Raw genomic sequence first — 19,297 nt, 5'->3', positions numbered from 1 at the left:
CAGATTACTCAAGCACTGGCACTTCTGCCTCCATTTCTCACATGGGGCACTGCATAGAGCACATTCCATAGAGCACATTCCATAGAGCACAAATCACAACAACGATGAGTCATTGTGAAACATCGATAAGTATGTTACCTCATAAGAGACAAACTGATGAGGGGGATTGATTTACATCATTTCTTTTGGGTTGCACTTCAGATGAAGGTTCAGTTAGCCTAAGCACCTAATGCTACAAATGTCTGTCTGATCTGATAAGAGAGTGCATTTCATGACTACTAGGGAAATGGGTAACAAGGCCAAAAGAAATGCCTGTTTATTGAACCAGTGTGCCCTCCTGCCTTAATCCCAGTCAAACCTGTCGAGATCAGAACCAACAATAATGCCATTCCATGGAGTTAAACGTCACCAGCGTTGACCTGTATTTGCATAGACATGCTCGGGTTGATAGGAAGAGCCTGTTGGACTTGATCAGCTGTGGCAGGGCAATGTGGTGAGTTTCTCCTCTGTGACTTAGTGTAAAAGGGAAAGTTCCTCCACAATTGCTCAGCTTTCTGCCACACCTGTTACGACCTCTGAACGGCTAACGTGTGATGTGGACCATGACGCAACAAGACACAACAGTACAGTTGACTCAACAACTCAGTGCTCTGCTCTATAAAAGAGACATTACAAAATGGTATGAATGCTAATTTGGTGACTGATGGAGGAGAAATGAGCCCGAGTATAAAAATAGACCAACATCTTCGAAATATTTAGGTGGCCAGATAGCCAAGTAGTGAGTCAGGGGCAATGCCATGAACAGGTGCCGAGTCAACAGAGTGTAATCCGTAGGCCCAGCATAAAACTGTGATAAGCAGCACATTTTCCCAGTCTAACGACACTCTCACGCACAATAACGCAGTGTTGTATTACCAGCAATCTACAGGGAGGCCTCTGCACTGTGAAGAGAACAGACTACACACACCTGTTCTATGACATTGCAAAACAGGATAGATGGAGATCCGTCAGTCGCCAAAGTTAAACGACAAGCATGAGGTGTTCGGCTTGAAAAAAAACAAAAAACATAACATTTCAGCTTGTACACAAATCAGTTAGCGTTCTGCTAACTCGCTATGTAGGGGCTCACTATCTGGCCTAAAATGAACATGAGACCTTCTAAGACTTCGACCTCACGACCACATGTGCCAATGTGGTCAAAGTGAACAGTCGCCACAACTACCAGAGGAAAATCAAACAGATTTGTTTCACGGCAGCTTTTGCCTGACAGGAACTGAAGGCTTGCTTTGTTTCCCTTTCTACTGTATAGCAGACATCCATTTCACTATGCCTCCGGTTTTGCTGTTGATGGACAGGTGTGACTTCTCTTTCTGATGCACCTGCTACACAAATTAGGCTAAGCTTAGTGAGTCTTAAACAGGTGCTTAAGGCACTCTATCCATTCTCTGGCTTTTACACGGTCTAACTCTAACCCGACACACAAATCCAGAGGATTTCACACTACTCAAGGCCATGTCTCTTGTGTGGATGACATTTTCAGATGTAGGAAAAGTGCTTTTGACTAAAACACACAGCAATTATATTAATAGCCTTAGTGTTAGGCTAGGTGATGTGTTGCGAGAGTGAAGTAAAGCACGTAGAGACGGAATTAGTAGAATTTGATTTCAGAATTTCCCTAACGGTAGCTTGCCTAGTCATACAATATCGTATTGAGTACACATGAAGAGGCCCATTGAAATGACTCATGCTAGAGGGCAGTGTAAAAAGGGTGCAACCAACAGTGGATCATTAAGCAGGTTTCGCACGCACTATCAGGACATCGCATAATGATCAATAGCACAAACAGATAAGCCCTTACATATAGGCCTATAGGAAACACCCTGGGGAAAAATACTTGTTGTATATGAAATAAACAAGCCTAGTTTATTTTATCACAGTGCTGAATGGCAGCCACAGACAGCCATTTACTTTTCACTTGGCCAATTAGTCAAATCCATTTCAAGGTACCTGACAAATACATCAGGTCTGCTCAAAAAGAATAAACAGCAGAGGGCATTTTGCCCTCGTCTCAGCAGCAGAGAATGTCAGTGATGACGTTTATCTCCTTGTATTTGTTTGGGCTGAAAAGAGACATACTGATCTGTGGAGGCTGCTGAGGGGAGGACGGCTCATAATAATGGCTGGAAAGGAGCGAATGGAATGGCATCAAACACATATTTGATACCGTTGCACTCATTCTGCTCCAGCCATTACCACAAGCCCTGTGTGTCTTACTATGGTTCGCCAAGAACCTTTCCTTGACTGCTGCTGCAATCTCAATCTTTTCCAATAGAATAAAAGCTGTGTGTTACAGAAATTAGTGTCTCTTTATCCTCATCTTTTATTTTCTTTCCCCTCTCTCTCTCAATGGTCAGTTGTGTCACAGAGAATGGATCAATGGTCAGTTCAAATTTACTGGCAAAGCGCTTACCTCGTATCCTCAGTGCCATTCAATCCAGCATTGTCTCAGCATCTGCATTCATGTAGAGTCGACTCTCACATGTCCATAGTGTTCAATGATCTGCTAGAGAGAACAATTCATATAGATGTTTGTACATCAAACGTGTGCAATTGCACAACACACACACTAACTTAATGTCACATTGGACTTGCCACACAAATCCTTTAGTCAAAAGTTATGTAACTATGTGATTTTCATCATGTCATCACTCAAACATTTGCTCAGGTGAGAAATGTTTCCAAAGATGTATTCCAATTTGCCCATAGCCTGCATTTGAGATAACTGTTGGCCACAACAGTATAACTAGCTACTGTACATATGCAATGACTAACGTTACCTATCTGGCTTTTTAGTTGCTTCAAAGAACAGTTTAAAACATATGAAAGCAACTTCCTGCTGATGTTATGAACTATAAAGAAACACGGGCAATGTTTAATCGATTAGTAAGCTTATGTTGAATAAACTATGCATACACTGCTAGCTTTGACAGCTAACAGTAGCTCGCTAGCGTTTAGCTATGGGTGAAACAAAGCCCTAGCAAACTCCCTAGTTTAGTTTTGGACGCAGCTAAACCTAATGACTAGCTAATTTAGCTAGTTACTAGTAGCTAGCTAGTTAGCAAACGTTAATTGTCTCAAAACAACTCTCGCTTTTACATTTCAACATTCACTCTTGTGAAACTCCTGATTGAAATGGTTTGTTTTACAAAATAACAACGAAGTCGTTTGTGAAAAACAATCTTTGTAAACCGCTGGCTACGTGACATTTCACGACAACAAAGCCAAAGGTGTCAAAACTGAAACTCCGATAAAGAGGTGTGTTTTGCCTTAAACAAGCGCGAGCTTACCGTGTCCCGAGTTCATAATCTCTCGAGCGAACAGGATTACAAAATCCACTGAATTAATATGAACAGTTTACCGGACAGCAACAAAACGTTGTATTGTTATCACTTCCAAGTACTGCGTCGTTGTCTGAGCCTCATTTCATGCCCAGCCTGTTGACATCTAACTGCTGGAAGCACAGAGTTCCTGAGTGAAAAAAAACAATAACGTCTCCCAAGGCAAGAGTAATCAAAGTCGATAAGAAGGATCATCAACCCGAACCCGTGCAGGGATTGATTATACAGACGTGTTGGGATTGTTTCCCAATATTTTTATTTTAGGACTATAAAATGGACTTGAAATACATGTCAAAGTTAAAAAGGTTAGGAAAATGTTAAATGAAAATGACATAGGCATTTGTAGGTTATAAATGGAGCACAGTTAGAGCACACAGATACACTTTGAAACTTTGGTCTCTGGATCTTTCCGCTGTGGATTGTCTCATAATACTACCACAAATAATAAATAATTGTTCTTGACTATCTAGCCATCAAATACACTAACACGCACACTAAATGCACAGCATTCACTTGAAATGATGCATCAGTCCGTCTCTTGATTTCAAAGAGTAGATTATTATTTGTGCCATTGAATCCATTGGAAAAATAAACATACCTTTTTCTGGGAATTGCTTGTTCTCATATAATATAATGGGATTCTATCTTCAACATTTTTTGTTGATGACCATGACATTGATACGGTATTGAATACAATCAAGATCATAATGTAATTTAAATCACAGTTGGATTTTTTTCACCACCTCCTGAAAGCTGTGCCCATTTTATGACTTTCACACAGCTTGAGATTGTCCTTGGTTGAGAAAAGTGCAATTTAAGTGGACTTCACTGATTGGAATAAAGGCTTGTATGGTAATGAAAGCATCGCCATCTAGTGTTAATGACTTATAACTGTTGCTACTCTCCCAATACATTTGGGACATGTTTGTATCCACTACAGAAAATCATCTCAGGAATCTAGCTACATTACATTTAATGCACATTTTTACTCTATTACAAATGACATTTAGACTATGTTTAGATTAGTCCCAGACTCTATTCAAACTCTTATAGAATACTAGGCAATACCAAAAAAATATAAAATGATAATTGAGAAACAACTCTGCACCATACCTTGCTTGTTCAAGATGTCTTTAATCAATTCAATCACTCTCTTCCTAACTCTGTATCTTTCATCTCTCAAATACAGAACCACAAGCAAGATAAGTTACAAACTCAAAGTGTTCTAAATTAAATCACTAAGCCCCTTGCATGCAGACAAGCTGAAAGAGAATTCTGCCCAGAAAGAAACATGGCAATTGGCACAGTATCTGAAATCTGCAGTGTGATGACGTTTGTCTGCCTACCAACTCCCCCGGTGGGGTTATGGTAATGAGTTGTGACACAGAATAAATGTAATGTTTGTCTTGTTTTTATTTATTCCCTTAATAAGCTCTCACTGCCTCTCAAGTCCGTCAAGCCCCACTCACTGTTAGTGAAATATTACTTCACTCTTCAACTGTAGTTTTCTTATGTATATGTGTATGTCTCAGGATCAGTCAAATGTATTTGTATTATGTCCGTTTCAATAGATGAAAATTATTGATTATTTCAACTTCATTTTACAAATCTAAGAATATAAAAATAGTTTACCAAGTTACCAATTACTTCACACTGGAAGAAGTTGAGCTAGAGTAAAGCTACACCGAGTATACAAATATACACAGAGTATACAGAGTATACAAATATACACTGAGTATACAAATATACACTGAGTATACAAAACATTAGGACCACCATCCTAATATTGAGTTATTAATTTTTCCTTTTTTTGCTATATATATTTTTTAATGTAGGAAATCTAGTTGGTAGTTAGGTTGTTCCATGAAATGAGTCCCTTTTGATATTTTAAGAAGAAATTGTGCACCAATATTACATTTTAAAACCCCCTTATTTTCAATGAAGTGCCCTTTGATATAGACCACATGGAGAATTCAATAAATCCAATTTTTTTATTTGAATAAAGATTTGCTAAAGTGCCAAAATCCAGCATTTTCAAATATCACTCCAACCCCAAAATATATCCAAGTATTTATTCACCATCATTGTAAAGCCTTGTTATTTTGTTGTTTTGACAGTCATTTCTAAAGATGATTATTTATTTCATGTTATTAGTGATTCGTTTTAAGGAATCTGTGCCTCGTTTTAAGGTCAACCCTGTTACATGAACTGAACTCTTGTTTTAATATGGTCAAACTATTCCTGCTGAAATATATTTTACTAAGGAAACATTGAACATCTAACAGTCAAATAATAGTGGTAAAGCAGGGTTGGGTAGTAACATGTAATCTGATTTTTTTTATTTTTTTTACTGTAATCGGTTATGCTTGCAGCAAAATCATTGTAATCGGATTACAGATACTTTTGGAAGACTAGATTATACTTTTTTGGATTACTTTTAAATTCAGAAAGGGTGTTTACAGAAAAAAAATACATTATGACACCTTTATGTGTTTTCAATGACGTTCAATTCAGCATTGAAAAAAGGTGCAAGTTTAATGCTGCTTTTCTAACCAAGTGGGAGGTATGAATTGACCAGTTTGACCTGATTGGCTAAAGGACAACAAGCTGCGTATACTAATACACGAAAAGTACAGCTATCATGCTTGTAAAGTAATTATAGTGTTCAAAGCCATATCAATAGACTGCTTTTTATAAATAATGTTTTGTTGCATTTAACTGCAAAAAATGCCGCTATCAAGGTAATGTCTTTAGTAGGTGATGTTAGAAGTCAGCATGTGAAAGAAGTGGCAGCTCGGGATGATAGACGAGTTTCCCTCTAGTAATGACCAGTTGGAGGGTCGTTAAAGTGGGTTTTTCCCAGTCGTATGTGGTAAATTCGCACTTCCCACTTGGTTGCAAATGCAGCATAACTTCGTTCCACCTGAGTCTGACCACAAGTCTGAGACCACTATGATGACACACAAAATACATTTGATGGATTCATTTTGTCTTCTTCTAATGCGTCTTAAGGGGAAAGTAATCCAAAAGTAACAGAAAGTAATCAAATTATGTTACTAAGTTAAGGTAATCCAAAAATTACGTTACTGATTAGAATTTTGCACAGGTAACTAGTAACTAACGGATTACATTTAGAAAGTAACCTATTCAATCCTCTGTAAATGTAGGTGGGCTGGTTCTACACTTTTTAGCTCTTTCTGTTTTTTTGTGGTGGAAAACTGAGTGGGTCGAGCATAAAACGTCAACCCAGTTACTCATAGATAGACTAGAAATGTTTTACACTTACATTTTTTGAGTGACGGTTGTGTTCAATTGCACTACTTGTTGCACACAACAAGCTTCTATTCCCCCTTTCACAATGGGATTCATGGCTGATTTAAGATTAAATGAACCCTGTTACTGTCAACCCTGTTACTTCAGTTGGCACTTAATAGGCACTTACTATAATCGTTCCTATTTGTTTAACCTTTTCAGATAGGAAAACTTGTTTTTTATTAAGTTGAACATGTGCTCTTTATGACAGAATGTTACAATTTGTTGAAATCAAACAGGGGTTTTTTCACCAAGTGAAACAATCTCAAAAGGCACCGAATTGGTGGAACCACCAAGTTGTATTAATAGCTACACCACTACATGGCAAACAAGTCACTGACTACTGAAAACACGACAAAGACTTGCATTTAGTTAAACTACCACCAAGCTACTGAAAAATGTAGTTGAATTACTAGTGGAATTACATGTCCTGGACCTACTTCCCAACACTGTGCACATGATAACGTCCATGAAAATATCTATGACATTTGTTTTTCATTTTTCAAGGCTCCAGTGCCCCTAATTAGAATCAAAATACAATTGACATCAACAGAAGTTAATATTTCATGGACTTTGGAAATGTGTCCCCTTCCCCTATAATTAACTATGACTACGTTAATATCCATAATGTACATGTTATGTGTTCTGAAGGTCAACTATCCAGGTGTGTCTTCTTCAGGCATGACTCCTATCCCGCAGCAGTTTGATAGAGAAGGCCAGGTCCACTGTGTAAGCTAGCAGAGTAATGCTGGCCATCACCGCTTCCATGACAACAAGGGTGGGCCCAGTTTTCCTGTCTGTCAGGTCTTGGTCGCGTTTCCGTAGCTCCAGGACTCTGGTAAAACACAGTATGGTGGCGACCACATAGAGAAGCACCCCTGTCAGACTGAAGCCGGCCAGCAGGCGGTCAAAGGGCAGGGGGCATCGCCCAGCACAGTCCCCTAGAACCACCATCACTGTACCCAGGGACATTAGGAGACAGATGGCATACCACGCCCCAGACACCCATAGCTGCCAACCCACAGCTGCCAACCCTACATTTACCAAAGCTCCACGGACCTGCTCCACCACCAGGACGATCATCTCACATCCTCCCCAGAGCTGGAGCACCTTGAGCAGGCCGGGCACGCTGGCCATGTAGCCCTTCTGGTCCTGGGTCTGGTTGCGGATGAGATAGGCCTCGGTTCCATAGGCCAGGAAGGTGAGACACGACGCCAAGGAGGCGGCGATAGGACGGAGCCAGGCACCTTCATGACACATGACCGCCCAGGGGAAGGTGACTGTGGCACTGAGGGTCATGAGGGTGGCGAGAGCCGCCACGGTCACTGTCAGGTTCTTCCAGGAGATGGGGACCAGGCTGTGGAACTGGATGATGTTGACCACGTGGATTAGGAGGGTGAGGATGAAGAAGAGGCACCAGGTGAACATGCAGAGGATCCTGAAGGAGGGCTGGTGGGTGTCAGAGATCAGCTCCGAGGGAACCAGGGAGGCTACCAGGCTGAGGGTAAGGCAACCGGACAGGAGAGCCCACATACGCACCAGCGACAGAGGGCTGGTCAGATCACTGGCCTCCAGTACAATTACAGGCATGGTGGTGGTTCCCAAACAAAGTCCAAAACCAGAAAGTCCAAAAAGGCTGTAGACAGAGGTTTATAATGTTGTAACGGGCTTTGCTGTAGAGCAACAAAAAGGTGTGTTGCTTCCTTTAATAAATATCCAAACCTCAGTTTGGACAAGTTCAAATTCAAGTTGTAACGTCTATTTAGGTTAAAACAGAAATTTGCTTCCACCTTCCGAAAAGGGTGTCAACAACCTTAACCAGGACAATGTACTACACCAGGATAGAGTCAACTCACACATTTTTTCCCCACCAACTGAGAAAAAAATCGAACAATGCCGTCTTGTTGAGCTCTTTCAGTCAGATGACAAACCCCCTTGTACATTTCTCATTTCTGCTAACTCCAAATCCAGGAAAGAACCCTCCGGAACTAGAATATGGTGGGCCCAAAATAAAAGGCCCCAAAAATCAAATAAACCGACAGTTCAGCGCATGAGCCAGCGGTCATCTCCACTCTGTTCCATACCACCAATTACTTTTACAATGCAAACCTGATTAAAACCACCACTCTTCTATCCCTTGCTTCCTACACCCCAGCCTGGTCTCATAGACTAGACGTAACATAGTAAACATAAAGCATGGACACTCAAATGAATATAATATATTACGTTTTGTAAGGTTACATAAGGCAAAAAACAAAAGTAGGGTGGGTGGGCATATAACACGAATGTCTAGCAACCCAAAGGTTGTGAGTTCAAATCTCATCATGGACTGCTTTAGCATTTCAGCTAATTAGCTACTTTGCAACTACTTATCATGTTAGCTAACCCTAACCCTAACTTTAACCCTTTCCCTAACCCTTTAACCTAATTCCTATACTTAACCCTAATCCCTAACCCTAACCCCTAGCCGAGCAACTAGCCACATAACTAGAATTCGTAACATGCATAAGTTTTGCAAATTCGTAACATATTGTACGTTTTGCAAATGAGTAACTTATGATACAAATTTAAATTCGTAACATATCATACGAAATGGTTGAAGGACATCCACAAATTAATACATACCATACGAAACGTAACATATCATACTAAACCCTGGACTTCCTGACGGACAGCCCCAAGGTGGTAAGGGCAGGTAACAACACATCCGCCACACTGATCCTCAACAAGGGGGACCCTCAGGGGTGCATGCTCAGTCCCTCCTGTACTCCATGTTCACTCATGACTGCATGGCCAGGCACGACTCCAACACCATCATTAAGTTTGCCGATGAGACAATAGGGGTAGGCCTGATCACTGACAACGATGAGACAGCCTATAGGGAGGAGGTCAGAGACCTGGCCGTGTGGTGCCAGGACAACAACCTCTCCCTCAATGTGATCAAGACAAAGGAGATGATTATGGACTACAGGAAAAGGAGGACTGAGCACGCCCCCATTCTCATCGACAGGGCTGTAGTGGAGCAGGTTGAGAGCTTCAAGATCCTTGGTGTCCACATCACCAACAAACTATCATGGTCCAAGCACACCAAGACAGTTGTGAAGAGGGAACGACAAAACCTATTCCCCCTCAGGAGACTGAAAAAATTTGTCATGGGTCCTCAGATCCTCAAAAAGTTATACAGCTGCACTATCGAGAGCATCCTGACTGGTTCCATCACTGCCTGGTATTGCAACTGCTCGGCCTCCGACCACAAGGTACTACAGAGGGTAGTGTGTACGGCCCAGTACATCACTGGGGCCAAGCTTCCTGCCATCCAGGACCTCTATACCAGGCGGTGTCAGAGGAAGGCCCAAAGAAATTGTCAAAGACTCCAGCCACCCTAGTCATAGACTGTTCTCTCTGCTACTGCACGACAAGCGGTACCAGAGCGCCAAGTCTAGGTCCAAAAGGCTTCTTAACAGCTTCTACCCCCAAGCCATAAGACTCCTGAACAGCTAATCAAATGGCTACCCAGACTATTTGCATTGTCGTTCCCCCTTTTACGCTGCTGCTACTCTGTTTATTATCTATGCATAGTCACTTTAACTCTACCTACATATATACATATTACCTCAATTACCCTGACTAACCGGTGTCCCCGCACATTGACTCTGTACCGGTACCCCCTGTATATAGCCTCACTATTGTTATTTTACTGCTGCTCTTTAATAAAAATACTTTTTTTAAGTACCTATTTTTTACTTAACACGTATTTTTCTCAAACCTGCATTGTTGGTTAGGGCCTGTAAGTGAGCATTTCACTGTAAGGTCTACACTTGTTGTATTCGGCAAATGTGGCAAATAAAATTTGATTTTAAATGGAGGTTCTTGGATTTACATAGAGAATAACACGAAATACTCTGAGACCAGGCTGTATCCACCCACCTCTCTCCGCCACCCTACCCCGCTAAATCCGCCCAATTCTTCACTCTACTGGCTTCACTTCCTGTTATGGTTGCAGCACTCTCAGTCTCATGGTGTAGGTAGCTGCAGGTGACCGCAATAAAGCCATCGCAAACGTCACTATCGTTTTCCCTGACACAGTTCTCATGACATGCTGTTCCCTTTTCTAGAATTATGGCGAACAATAAATGTCTGGTTATTGTAAATAATGTGTTACTAATACACACATATGCACGCATGCACGCAAACACACACACACACACACACACACACACACACAATCCCTTTGGCCCCGTTTATGGAGGCATAAATGCGGTCAGTGTGAACTGAATGTTGTTTACATGGTGTTTGATTCTATGTATTATGTATCAGGTCTGGATTTACAGCTGGGTACTCCTAATGCAAGCCAAGGCCCATTGACAATTGGAGGGTGTCGTAGATCATTTGACTGAAGTGCTGTTCAGAGGAGCTATATGTGGAACATTTGATTCTACACAGTCCTCGGGGGAGTGGTACCGGAGGTGGAGAAGAATATCTCAGTTGCTCTTTCATTTGACAACACTCGTATGTGTGCTTGAGGTGTGCATTGACATGAGTGTCTGTGTGTGTGTGTGTGTGTGTGTGTGTGTGTGTGTGTGTGTGTGTGTGTGTGTGTGTGTGTGTGTGTGTGTGTGTGTGTGTGTGTGTGTGTGTGTGTGTGTGTGTGTGTGTGTGTGTGTGTGTGTGTGTGTGTGTGTGTGTGTACAAACGGTATATAATGTGTTTTTCTGCATATGCATGTGCTTATTTGGGTGTTTGTGAGTAAGTGGGTCTGAGTGTGTTTGTACGTTTATGTGTATGCGTTTGTTAGTGTGTGTGTACATTGGTTTATTTGTCTGTGTGTGTGTATGCGTCCGTGAATTCTGTTCATGATGTATGCATGCGTATTAGACACATTCAGTTTTTAAGAAGAGTAGCTATTTGATGACATAAATTATAGAATAACTCTATTTTACCAAAATAGAGACAGAACATATCATCAAATACATTAAGAAATATATTATGATGATCAGACGAATTACTGTCATCACTCAACAACGACGTGACATCATTGACTTTTTTTTGCTTGGGTGCCATTATTGCTGTCTAGACTAGCCTAAACCATACTTAGAGGGAGATGGTAAAGACATGTGTTCTGATTGGGAGATCTCTAATTGTTCAGGCTTGTGATTGGACTGCAGATAGAACCTTATAGTGCCAAGTTCAAGTGGCTTTATGCAGATCTTTGTAGTTTTTCATTTTTTCCCCACTTACAATCTAACTCCACTGACATATGAAGAACCATCTAAAGATCTATGAAATGTGACTAACTCATTTCTGATAGACATGTCAGATGGAACCGTATAGTCCCAAGCTCTCGATTTGTAGTTGAACAAGTCATTGCATGTATAGATTTTTTTTTTTACTTGACTTGACTTGGAAAAACTTGTGACTCGACTCGACTTGCTCTCTCTCGACCCTTTCTACTTGGGACTCGGCTCAAGACTCGGACCTTGTGACTTGAGATTTTCTTGTGACTCGAATAATAGTGAATTGGTCCCACCTCTGGTGTGTTCTGTTAATGATGTGTGTGTGTGTGTGTGCACGTGTGCGTCCGTTTGTTCATGTGTGCGTGTGTGTGTGTCTTTGTCTTGTCATGATCCCACACAGTCACTTCAGTTGTGAACCTGCTTTCTGTGTTATACATAGACGCGGGATACTTCAATTCCCATGTGTCACACTGCTCAAGTTCAAAAGGGGCTTTGTGAGAAGAGAAGACACATTCCACAAAGACACACAAAATAGCAGATAAACAACAGAAACACCTACCAATGGCCAAATGCAAGGTACATTGTAGTTCGCTGTATGGAAGTAATGTATGAGACTTTAGAACTTCAAGGTTGGGGATGAATTTATTAAATTCTAATTAGATGAACTGGAATTTAATTTCAAAGTAGAAATTGTCCATTGATTTCAATGAGTTCAATTTATAATTGATATGTTAATTCATTTCTTGAACTGACTGCATTGTGATGGAACTTCCCTCGTTCTGGCAGCTTTGTAAAGAAGGTGCTGTTGTATGACTGGTCTTCAATATCTACAACGCTAAAAGTGGTCTATATTACCTGCCATCCGTGTATAAGGAGATAATTTGGGTAACAGTGCCACTATGTGGTAGATATATGAATTACACTGACTCTCTAGAGCGGCCAGACCTCGTACTAATGCAGGCCTGGAGGGGACCACCAATGTATCACTACGAGGTGAACTCTCACACTGCTTACAATCTCTATACAAGTGTACTCATTGTAAACAACCATAGTTTCTGTGTGCAACTTAACATTGTTATTCCGTCTATTTGAATCAATATTTCATACACACCATATTAATAACATCACGTCACGTAACTGTTTCAAAATTACGATAAAAAATACTGATTGGAATAGGTGACCAATGAATGCAGACAATGACTATAGGCATTAGACAACAGTGGAGAAACTGGGTTTACAAAGGGTGAAGATGAACTGCGGCTTTCTGCAACCCGAATGTAAGACACAACCAGAGGACTGAGAGTAGACCATATCCTTCATGTGGCTTTCACATGAGTCATGTAGAATTTGTTCTCATGCTGTGCAAGTTTCTGCGCTGCAGTTTCCAGTGCAATGTATCCTTTACCGCTATGCATTATAAGGAGTCACAGGCACTGACTGATCCATATCATTAACTATCTGCTACTGCCAGGATGTTGTGATCTGACCAGGAAATACTCAGGGCCCTAATTATTGAGTTTTCATATCGTTGGCCGTAGCTGGTATAACACGGAAACGACCAAGGGCACCACTGACTACCCACAAGGACACAGCCGCCTCACAGAAAGAGGAGGAGTTGTCCCCCACTAGCCTAACTAACACACACGAAAAGAGATAAGCAACTCTTTCATTTTGGAGAGAGAGGGGGAAAGAGAGAAGAAGGAAGGAAAGAAGGGAGGGAGAGGGAAAGGGAAAGAAAGAAAGGGAAGGAAAAGCAGAGGAGAGTGAATAATTGATGTGGCCCCGGTCCCGGTGCTGGTTCCAGCGGCTCCCTCTATCGCACAAAGACATTTAGCAATGATTCAGATCAAAGAGCCACAGACTCCCGCTGCTAAGCTGAAAGGCGAAGCCCGCCGATTGCCTTCTCCCCAGCACTAATAACATCGTCTTTATGCAGTTCATAAACTGCACACTTCAGTCAAACTATATCATTACGTCCGACTTAGGAAGCTAATCATTCAAAAGCAGAGAATCGCCTCTGTTCTCCCCTTTAAACCAAACAACATTGTATTGCATGCTGGGGCTGGGAGCAGGCACGTGTGTGTGTGTATGTGTTTTTGGAAGGGGACATCAAAGCTTTGCCACAGTGTACAGTGAGCGTGTCAGGCATGCTCGCAAACACACCGTCTACCTCGGTCGATACGGACATAAAGAACACTATTGAAGTTGCCGGGCCTTATAAGACCACAGGGTAGCATCAGGTTTGGTCAGAACCTCCCACACACACACACACACTCGCACGCAAGCACACACGTAAACGCACACACACACACACACACAGGTGCGCACGTACACACACACACACGCACACATGCACACACGACACACACATGCATACGCACACATGAACCCAAACACCCGTACACACACACATGCACACCTACACACATACACACACACGAATGCAGGCAGGCAGGCAGGCACGCACACACGCATACACACACACACCACAGGAGGTCAGTGGCACCTTAATTAGGGAGGACGGGCTCGTGGTAATAGATGGAGTGGAATAGGTGGAATGGTATCAAATACATCAAACACATGGTTTGATGCTATTCCATTTACTCCGTTCCGGCCATTATTATGAGCCGTCCTCCCTCAGCAGCCTCCTGTGACACACGCACCTACACGCCGTCCCCTTCAGTCTTGTTAGGAACCTTTCATTTCATCAAATCAAAGGCTTCAGTAGGTGTGTGTTTGTTGTGTGTGAATGTGTGTGTGTGTGTGTTTGCATGTGTTCATGGTAGAGTAATGGTAGAGTACGCAGTAAAGCCCTCGTTCTGTCGGATGTCACCTTGCTTCCAGTAGCGTATCTTAACGAAAAGCTCCACTGTTCCCATTTGCATTTCTCTTTCTGACTGAAAAGACTGCACCACAAACAGGCCTTTAGACACAGGGATAGCTGGGAGTACAATATAATAGGGGATGTCATTGTAACTGAACATTCATGTGGTGCTCATCCCAAAAACAGCCACTAGCTTCTATCCCTTACCCCTACTCTCATGCACTTGTGGAGACCTGAGAGGATTGGATAAGGAATATGGTAAATGCTCCATCATGACCTACAAATGCTGAGGGGTAGGGGACGGGTTGATATGGGATTGGGCATTCTTCCGCATGCAGTCCTCCAGTCTATAGAGGGCGCCCTCTAACTGAAGAGAGCAACTAACATTGTCTTTTTAATCAGAAAATGGTTAATTGAATAAAGTAATTCAGCTCTTGCTGCTGGTACTATGTAATGATTCCAAAAGTACATACAACTATTCTGTCTCTCATTAGATATAATATGTTGAGCCAGTTGGAATACAAAAACAGTTATATTCACACAATAACACAATGAAACACAATAACCACAAACAATACTAGGTGTGCTTCATGTAACCACCCCAGGGTGATATAACGACAGTTGATCGGCTTGAGACGTTACATAAATGTTCTTAAAATAACCCTTTATGACTTTAAAGGGGATATCCCCTTTTTTCGCTTTAGATCGAAAGGGGATATTCGAGCAGTCGTCAGTTAGGCCACAGGCTCCTATAGCCGTGTTGCGGGAATACTGTTTCTATGTAATAGAAACGTACTGTAAAGGTTAAGTCTCTGGTTCCGTATCAGGGATGTGGCGTCATGTTGTGGTTATGGAATGGTTGAATGGCCCCGTCTTCAAGGTAGCCCAAGGTGAAAAATCTGTATCTCCCCTGCATTTTAAAACAGAATGGATCAGCACCTTGCTCTGGGACGGGGCAAGCACACGCACACGCACACACAGGTACTGTAGGGGTCAGCAGCTGTTAGGTTGTCTGACCAGATGGAAGGAGCTCCAGGGGTCAACACACACAGGACACTGTAGCTTTCAGACGGCCCAAACATCACTAGACTTACCCACTCAATCCTGGGTTATGACATCACTAGAGTTACCCACTCAACCCTGGGTTATGACATCACTAGAGTTACCCACTCAATCCTGGGTTATGACATCACTAGAGTTACCCACTCAATCCTGGGTTATGACATCACTAGACTTACCCACTCAAACCTGGGTTATGACATCACTAGAGTTACCCACTTAACCCTGGGTTATGACATCACTAGAGTTACCCACTCAAGCCTGGGTTATGACATCACTAGAGTTACCCACTCAATCCTGGGTTATGACATCACTAGAGTTACCCACTCAATCATGGGTTATGACATCACTAGACTTACCCACTCAAACCTGGGTTATGACATCACTAGAGTTACCCACTCAAACCTTGGTTATGACATCACTAGACTTACCCACTCAATCCTGGGTTATGACATCACTAGAGTTACCCACTCAATCCTGGGTTATGACATCACTAGAGTTACCCACTCAATCCTGGGTTATGACATCACTAGAGTTACCCACGCAATCCTTGGTTATGACATCACTAGAGTTACCCTCTCAAACCTGGGTTATGACATAACTAGAGTTACCCACTCAATCCTTGGTTATGACATCACTAGAGTTACCCTCTCAAACCTGGGTTATGACATCACTAGAGTTACCCACTCAAGCCTTGGTTATGACATCACTAGAGTTACCCTCTCAAACCTGGGTTATGACATCACTAGAGTTACCCACTCAAGCCTTGGTTATGACATCACTAGAGTTACCCTCTCAAACCTGGGTTATGACATCACTAGAGTTACCCACTCTAGCCTGGGTTATGACATCACTAGAGTTACCCACTCAAACCTTGGTTATGACATCACTAGAGTTACCCTCTCAAACCTGGGTTATGACATCACTAGAGTTACCCACTCAATTCTTGGTTATGACATCACTAGAGTTACACACTCAAACCTGGGTTATGACATCACTAGAGTTACCCACTCAAACCTGGGTTATGACATCACTAGAGTTACCCACTCAACCCTTGGTTATGACATCACTAGAGTTACCCTCTCAAACCTGGGTTATGACATCACTAGAGTTACCCACTCAATCCTTGGTTATGACATCACTAGAGTTACCCACTCAAGCCTGGGTTATGACATCACTAGAGTTACCCACTCAATCCTTGGTTATGACATCACTAGAGTTACCCTCTCAAACCTGGGTTATGACATAACTAGAGTTACCCACTCAATCCTTGGTTATGACATCACTAGAGTTACCCTCTCAAACCTGGGTTATGACATCACTAGAGTTACCCACTCAAGCCTTGGTTATGACATCACTAGAGTTACCCTCTCAAACCTGGGTTATGACATCACTAGAGTTACCCACTCAAGCCTTGGTTATGACATCACTAGAGTTACCCTCTCAAACCTGGGTTATGACATCACTAGAGTTACCCACTCTAGCCTGGGTTATGACATCACTAGAGTTACCCACTCAAACCTTGGTTATGACATCACTAGAGTTACCCTCTCAAACCTGGGTTATGACATCACTAGAGTTACCCACTCAATTCTTGGTTATGACATCACTAGAGTTACACACTCAAACCTGGGTTATGACATCACTAGAGTTACCCACTCAAACCTGGGTTATGACATCACTAGAGTTACCCACTCAACCCTTGGTTATGACATCACTAGAGTTACCCTCTCAAACCTGGGTTATGACATCACTAGAGTTACCCACTCAATCCTTGGTTATGACATCACTAGAGTTACCCACTCAAGCCTGGGTTATGACATCACTAGAGTTACCCACTCAATCCTTGGTTATGACATCACTAGAGTTACCCTCTCAAACCTGGGTTATGACATCACTAGAGTTACCCACTCAATTCTTGGTTATGACATCACTAGAGTTACACACTCAAACCTGGGTTATGACATCACTAGAGTTACCCACTCAATCCTGGGTTATGACATCACTAGAGTTACCCACTCAACCCTTGGTTATGACATCACTAGAGTTACCCTCTCAAACCTGGGTTATGACATCACTAGAGTTACCCACTCAACCCTGGGTTATGACATCACTAGAGTTACCCACTCAATCCTTGGTTATGACATCACTAGAGTTACCCTCTCAAACCCGGGTTATGACATCACTAGAGTTACCCACTCAATCCTGGGTTATGACATCACTAGAGTTACCCACTCAATCCTGGGTTATGACATCACTAGAGTTACCCACTCAATCCTGGGTTATGACATCACTAGAGTTACCCACTCAATCCTTGGTTATGACATCACTAGAGTTACCCTCTCAAACCCGGGTTATGACATCACTAGAGTTACCCACTCAATCCTGGGTTATGACATCACTAGAGTTACCCACTCAATCATGGGTTATGACATCACTAGACTTACCCACTCAAACCTGGGTTATGACATCACTAGAGTTACCCTCTCAATCCTTGGTTATGACATCACTAGAGTTACCCACTCAATCCTGGGTTATGACATCACTAGAGTTACCCTCTCAAACCTGGTTATGTGGCTTCGCTCACCTCCCTTCTGGTCAGTGCCTTATAAGAGACCAGACTACCTGGGTTGAGATATTCAATTCAATTGACATGGTATTGGTACTCCCTGTATACAGCTTCATTCGTGTGTGTTTTATTTGTCTTGTATTTTATCTTCTTGTTTAACTCTGCATCGTTGGGAAAGAGCTTGCAAGTTCCTGTTGTACTCGGCGCATGTGACAAATACAATTTGATTTGATTTTAATTCAATTCGGCACCACAAAGCACCAACGCTTCTAAAGTAATGGTACTTGCTCAAGCTGACGCCGTTGATTAATTCAGCAATAGCTGACGTTGACTGCATTGATATCAGAGGAGTGATGGACAGACAAACATCAGTTGAGAACGTCAAAAATGTAGTCCAGAAGAAGATAGGAAGCCGTGGATCAGCTGAGAAAGTTCGTCAACCATAACTATGAAGAAAGTTGTCATCGATGACCTGATTTCTCATGACGATACCTAAACAATAATGATCAAATGCTGCCTACATTGGGTGGAATGTGACAAGACTAAAATGAGAGAAAGGTGATGAAAACCTATTTTAAAAACTCACAAACTGTCCTGTTGATTGCAATAGGCCTGGTGCTGCTATCCAATGGGGTTAAAGCTCGTCGGTTATCTCACCACCAGAAAGAAAAACATGCTTATCATTTAAGAACCTCAAAAAGAAAAGTTGTTTATTTCACTTTTAACTAATAATTTTTCTTCCTTGTGCCAGAGATTTGTCTTCATTTTGCTGCCTAGCTATACGGTACGTATAATTCAAAAACCACACTACACATAGAAGTCCTTAGACTTGCAGGGAGGTGTCGAGAGTGACTTGGTGAACACACAGCAGTCCAAAGCAGAGAGCCACCAGTCTGTAGAG

General features: G+C 42.1%; 2 protein-coding genes across 3 annotated transcripts in view; both read right to left on the bottom strand.

Moving 5' to 3' along the window:
• LOC120065682 (testis-expressed protein 2-like) overlaps positions 1-3,525 on the bottom strand; it is a 63,166-nt gene extending 59,641 nt beyond the window's left edge. Inside the window, exons 1-2 of one of the 2 annotated variants that reach the window (XM_039016762.1) lie at positions 3,348-3,525; positions 2,471-2,563 (exon numbers count right to left, since the gene is read on the bottom strand). The gene's annotated coding sequence lies outside the window, so the exon portion shown is untranslated. The remainder of the gene's footprint in view (positions 1-2,470; positions 2,564-3,347) is intronic. The other variant, XM_039016754.1, reaches the window with a different exon arrangement.
• A 3,860-nt stretch (positions 3,526-7,385) lies between these two features.
• On the bottom strand, positions 7,386-8,300 carry LOC120022603 (myeloid-associated differentiation marker-like). Its single transcript, XM_038966578.1, has one exon. It carries the CDS (start codon positions 8,298-8,300, stop codon positions 7,386-7,388), a length of 915 nt encoding a protein of 304 aa, XP_038822506.1.
• Positions 8,301-19,297: the final 10,997 nt, after the last annotated feature.

Source organism: Salvelinus namaycush, chromosome 2 (genome assembly GCF_016432855.1).
Source record: "Salvelinus namaycush isolate Seneca chromosome 2, SaNama_1.0, whole genome shotgun sequence".
In the NCBI taxonomy this organism is placed as follows: Eukaryota; Metazoa; Chordata; class Actinopteri; order Salmoniformes; family Salmonidae; genus Salvelinus; species Salvelinus namaycush.
Note: the sequence above shows the minus strand (reverse complement) of the source record. Positions and strands in the feature narration are given on the sequence as shown.

Excerpts from the sequence above, each read along its gene's own strand:
- LOC120022603 (XM_038966578.1), bottom strand. The coding sequence starts at position 8,300 with ATGCCTGTAATTGTACTGGAGGCCAGTGATCTGACCAGCCCTCTGTCG.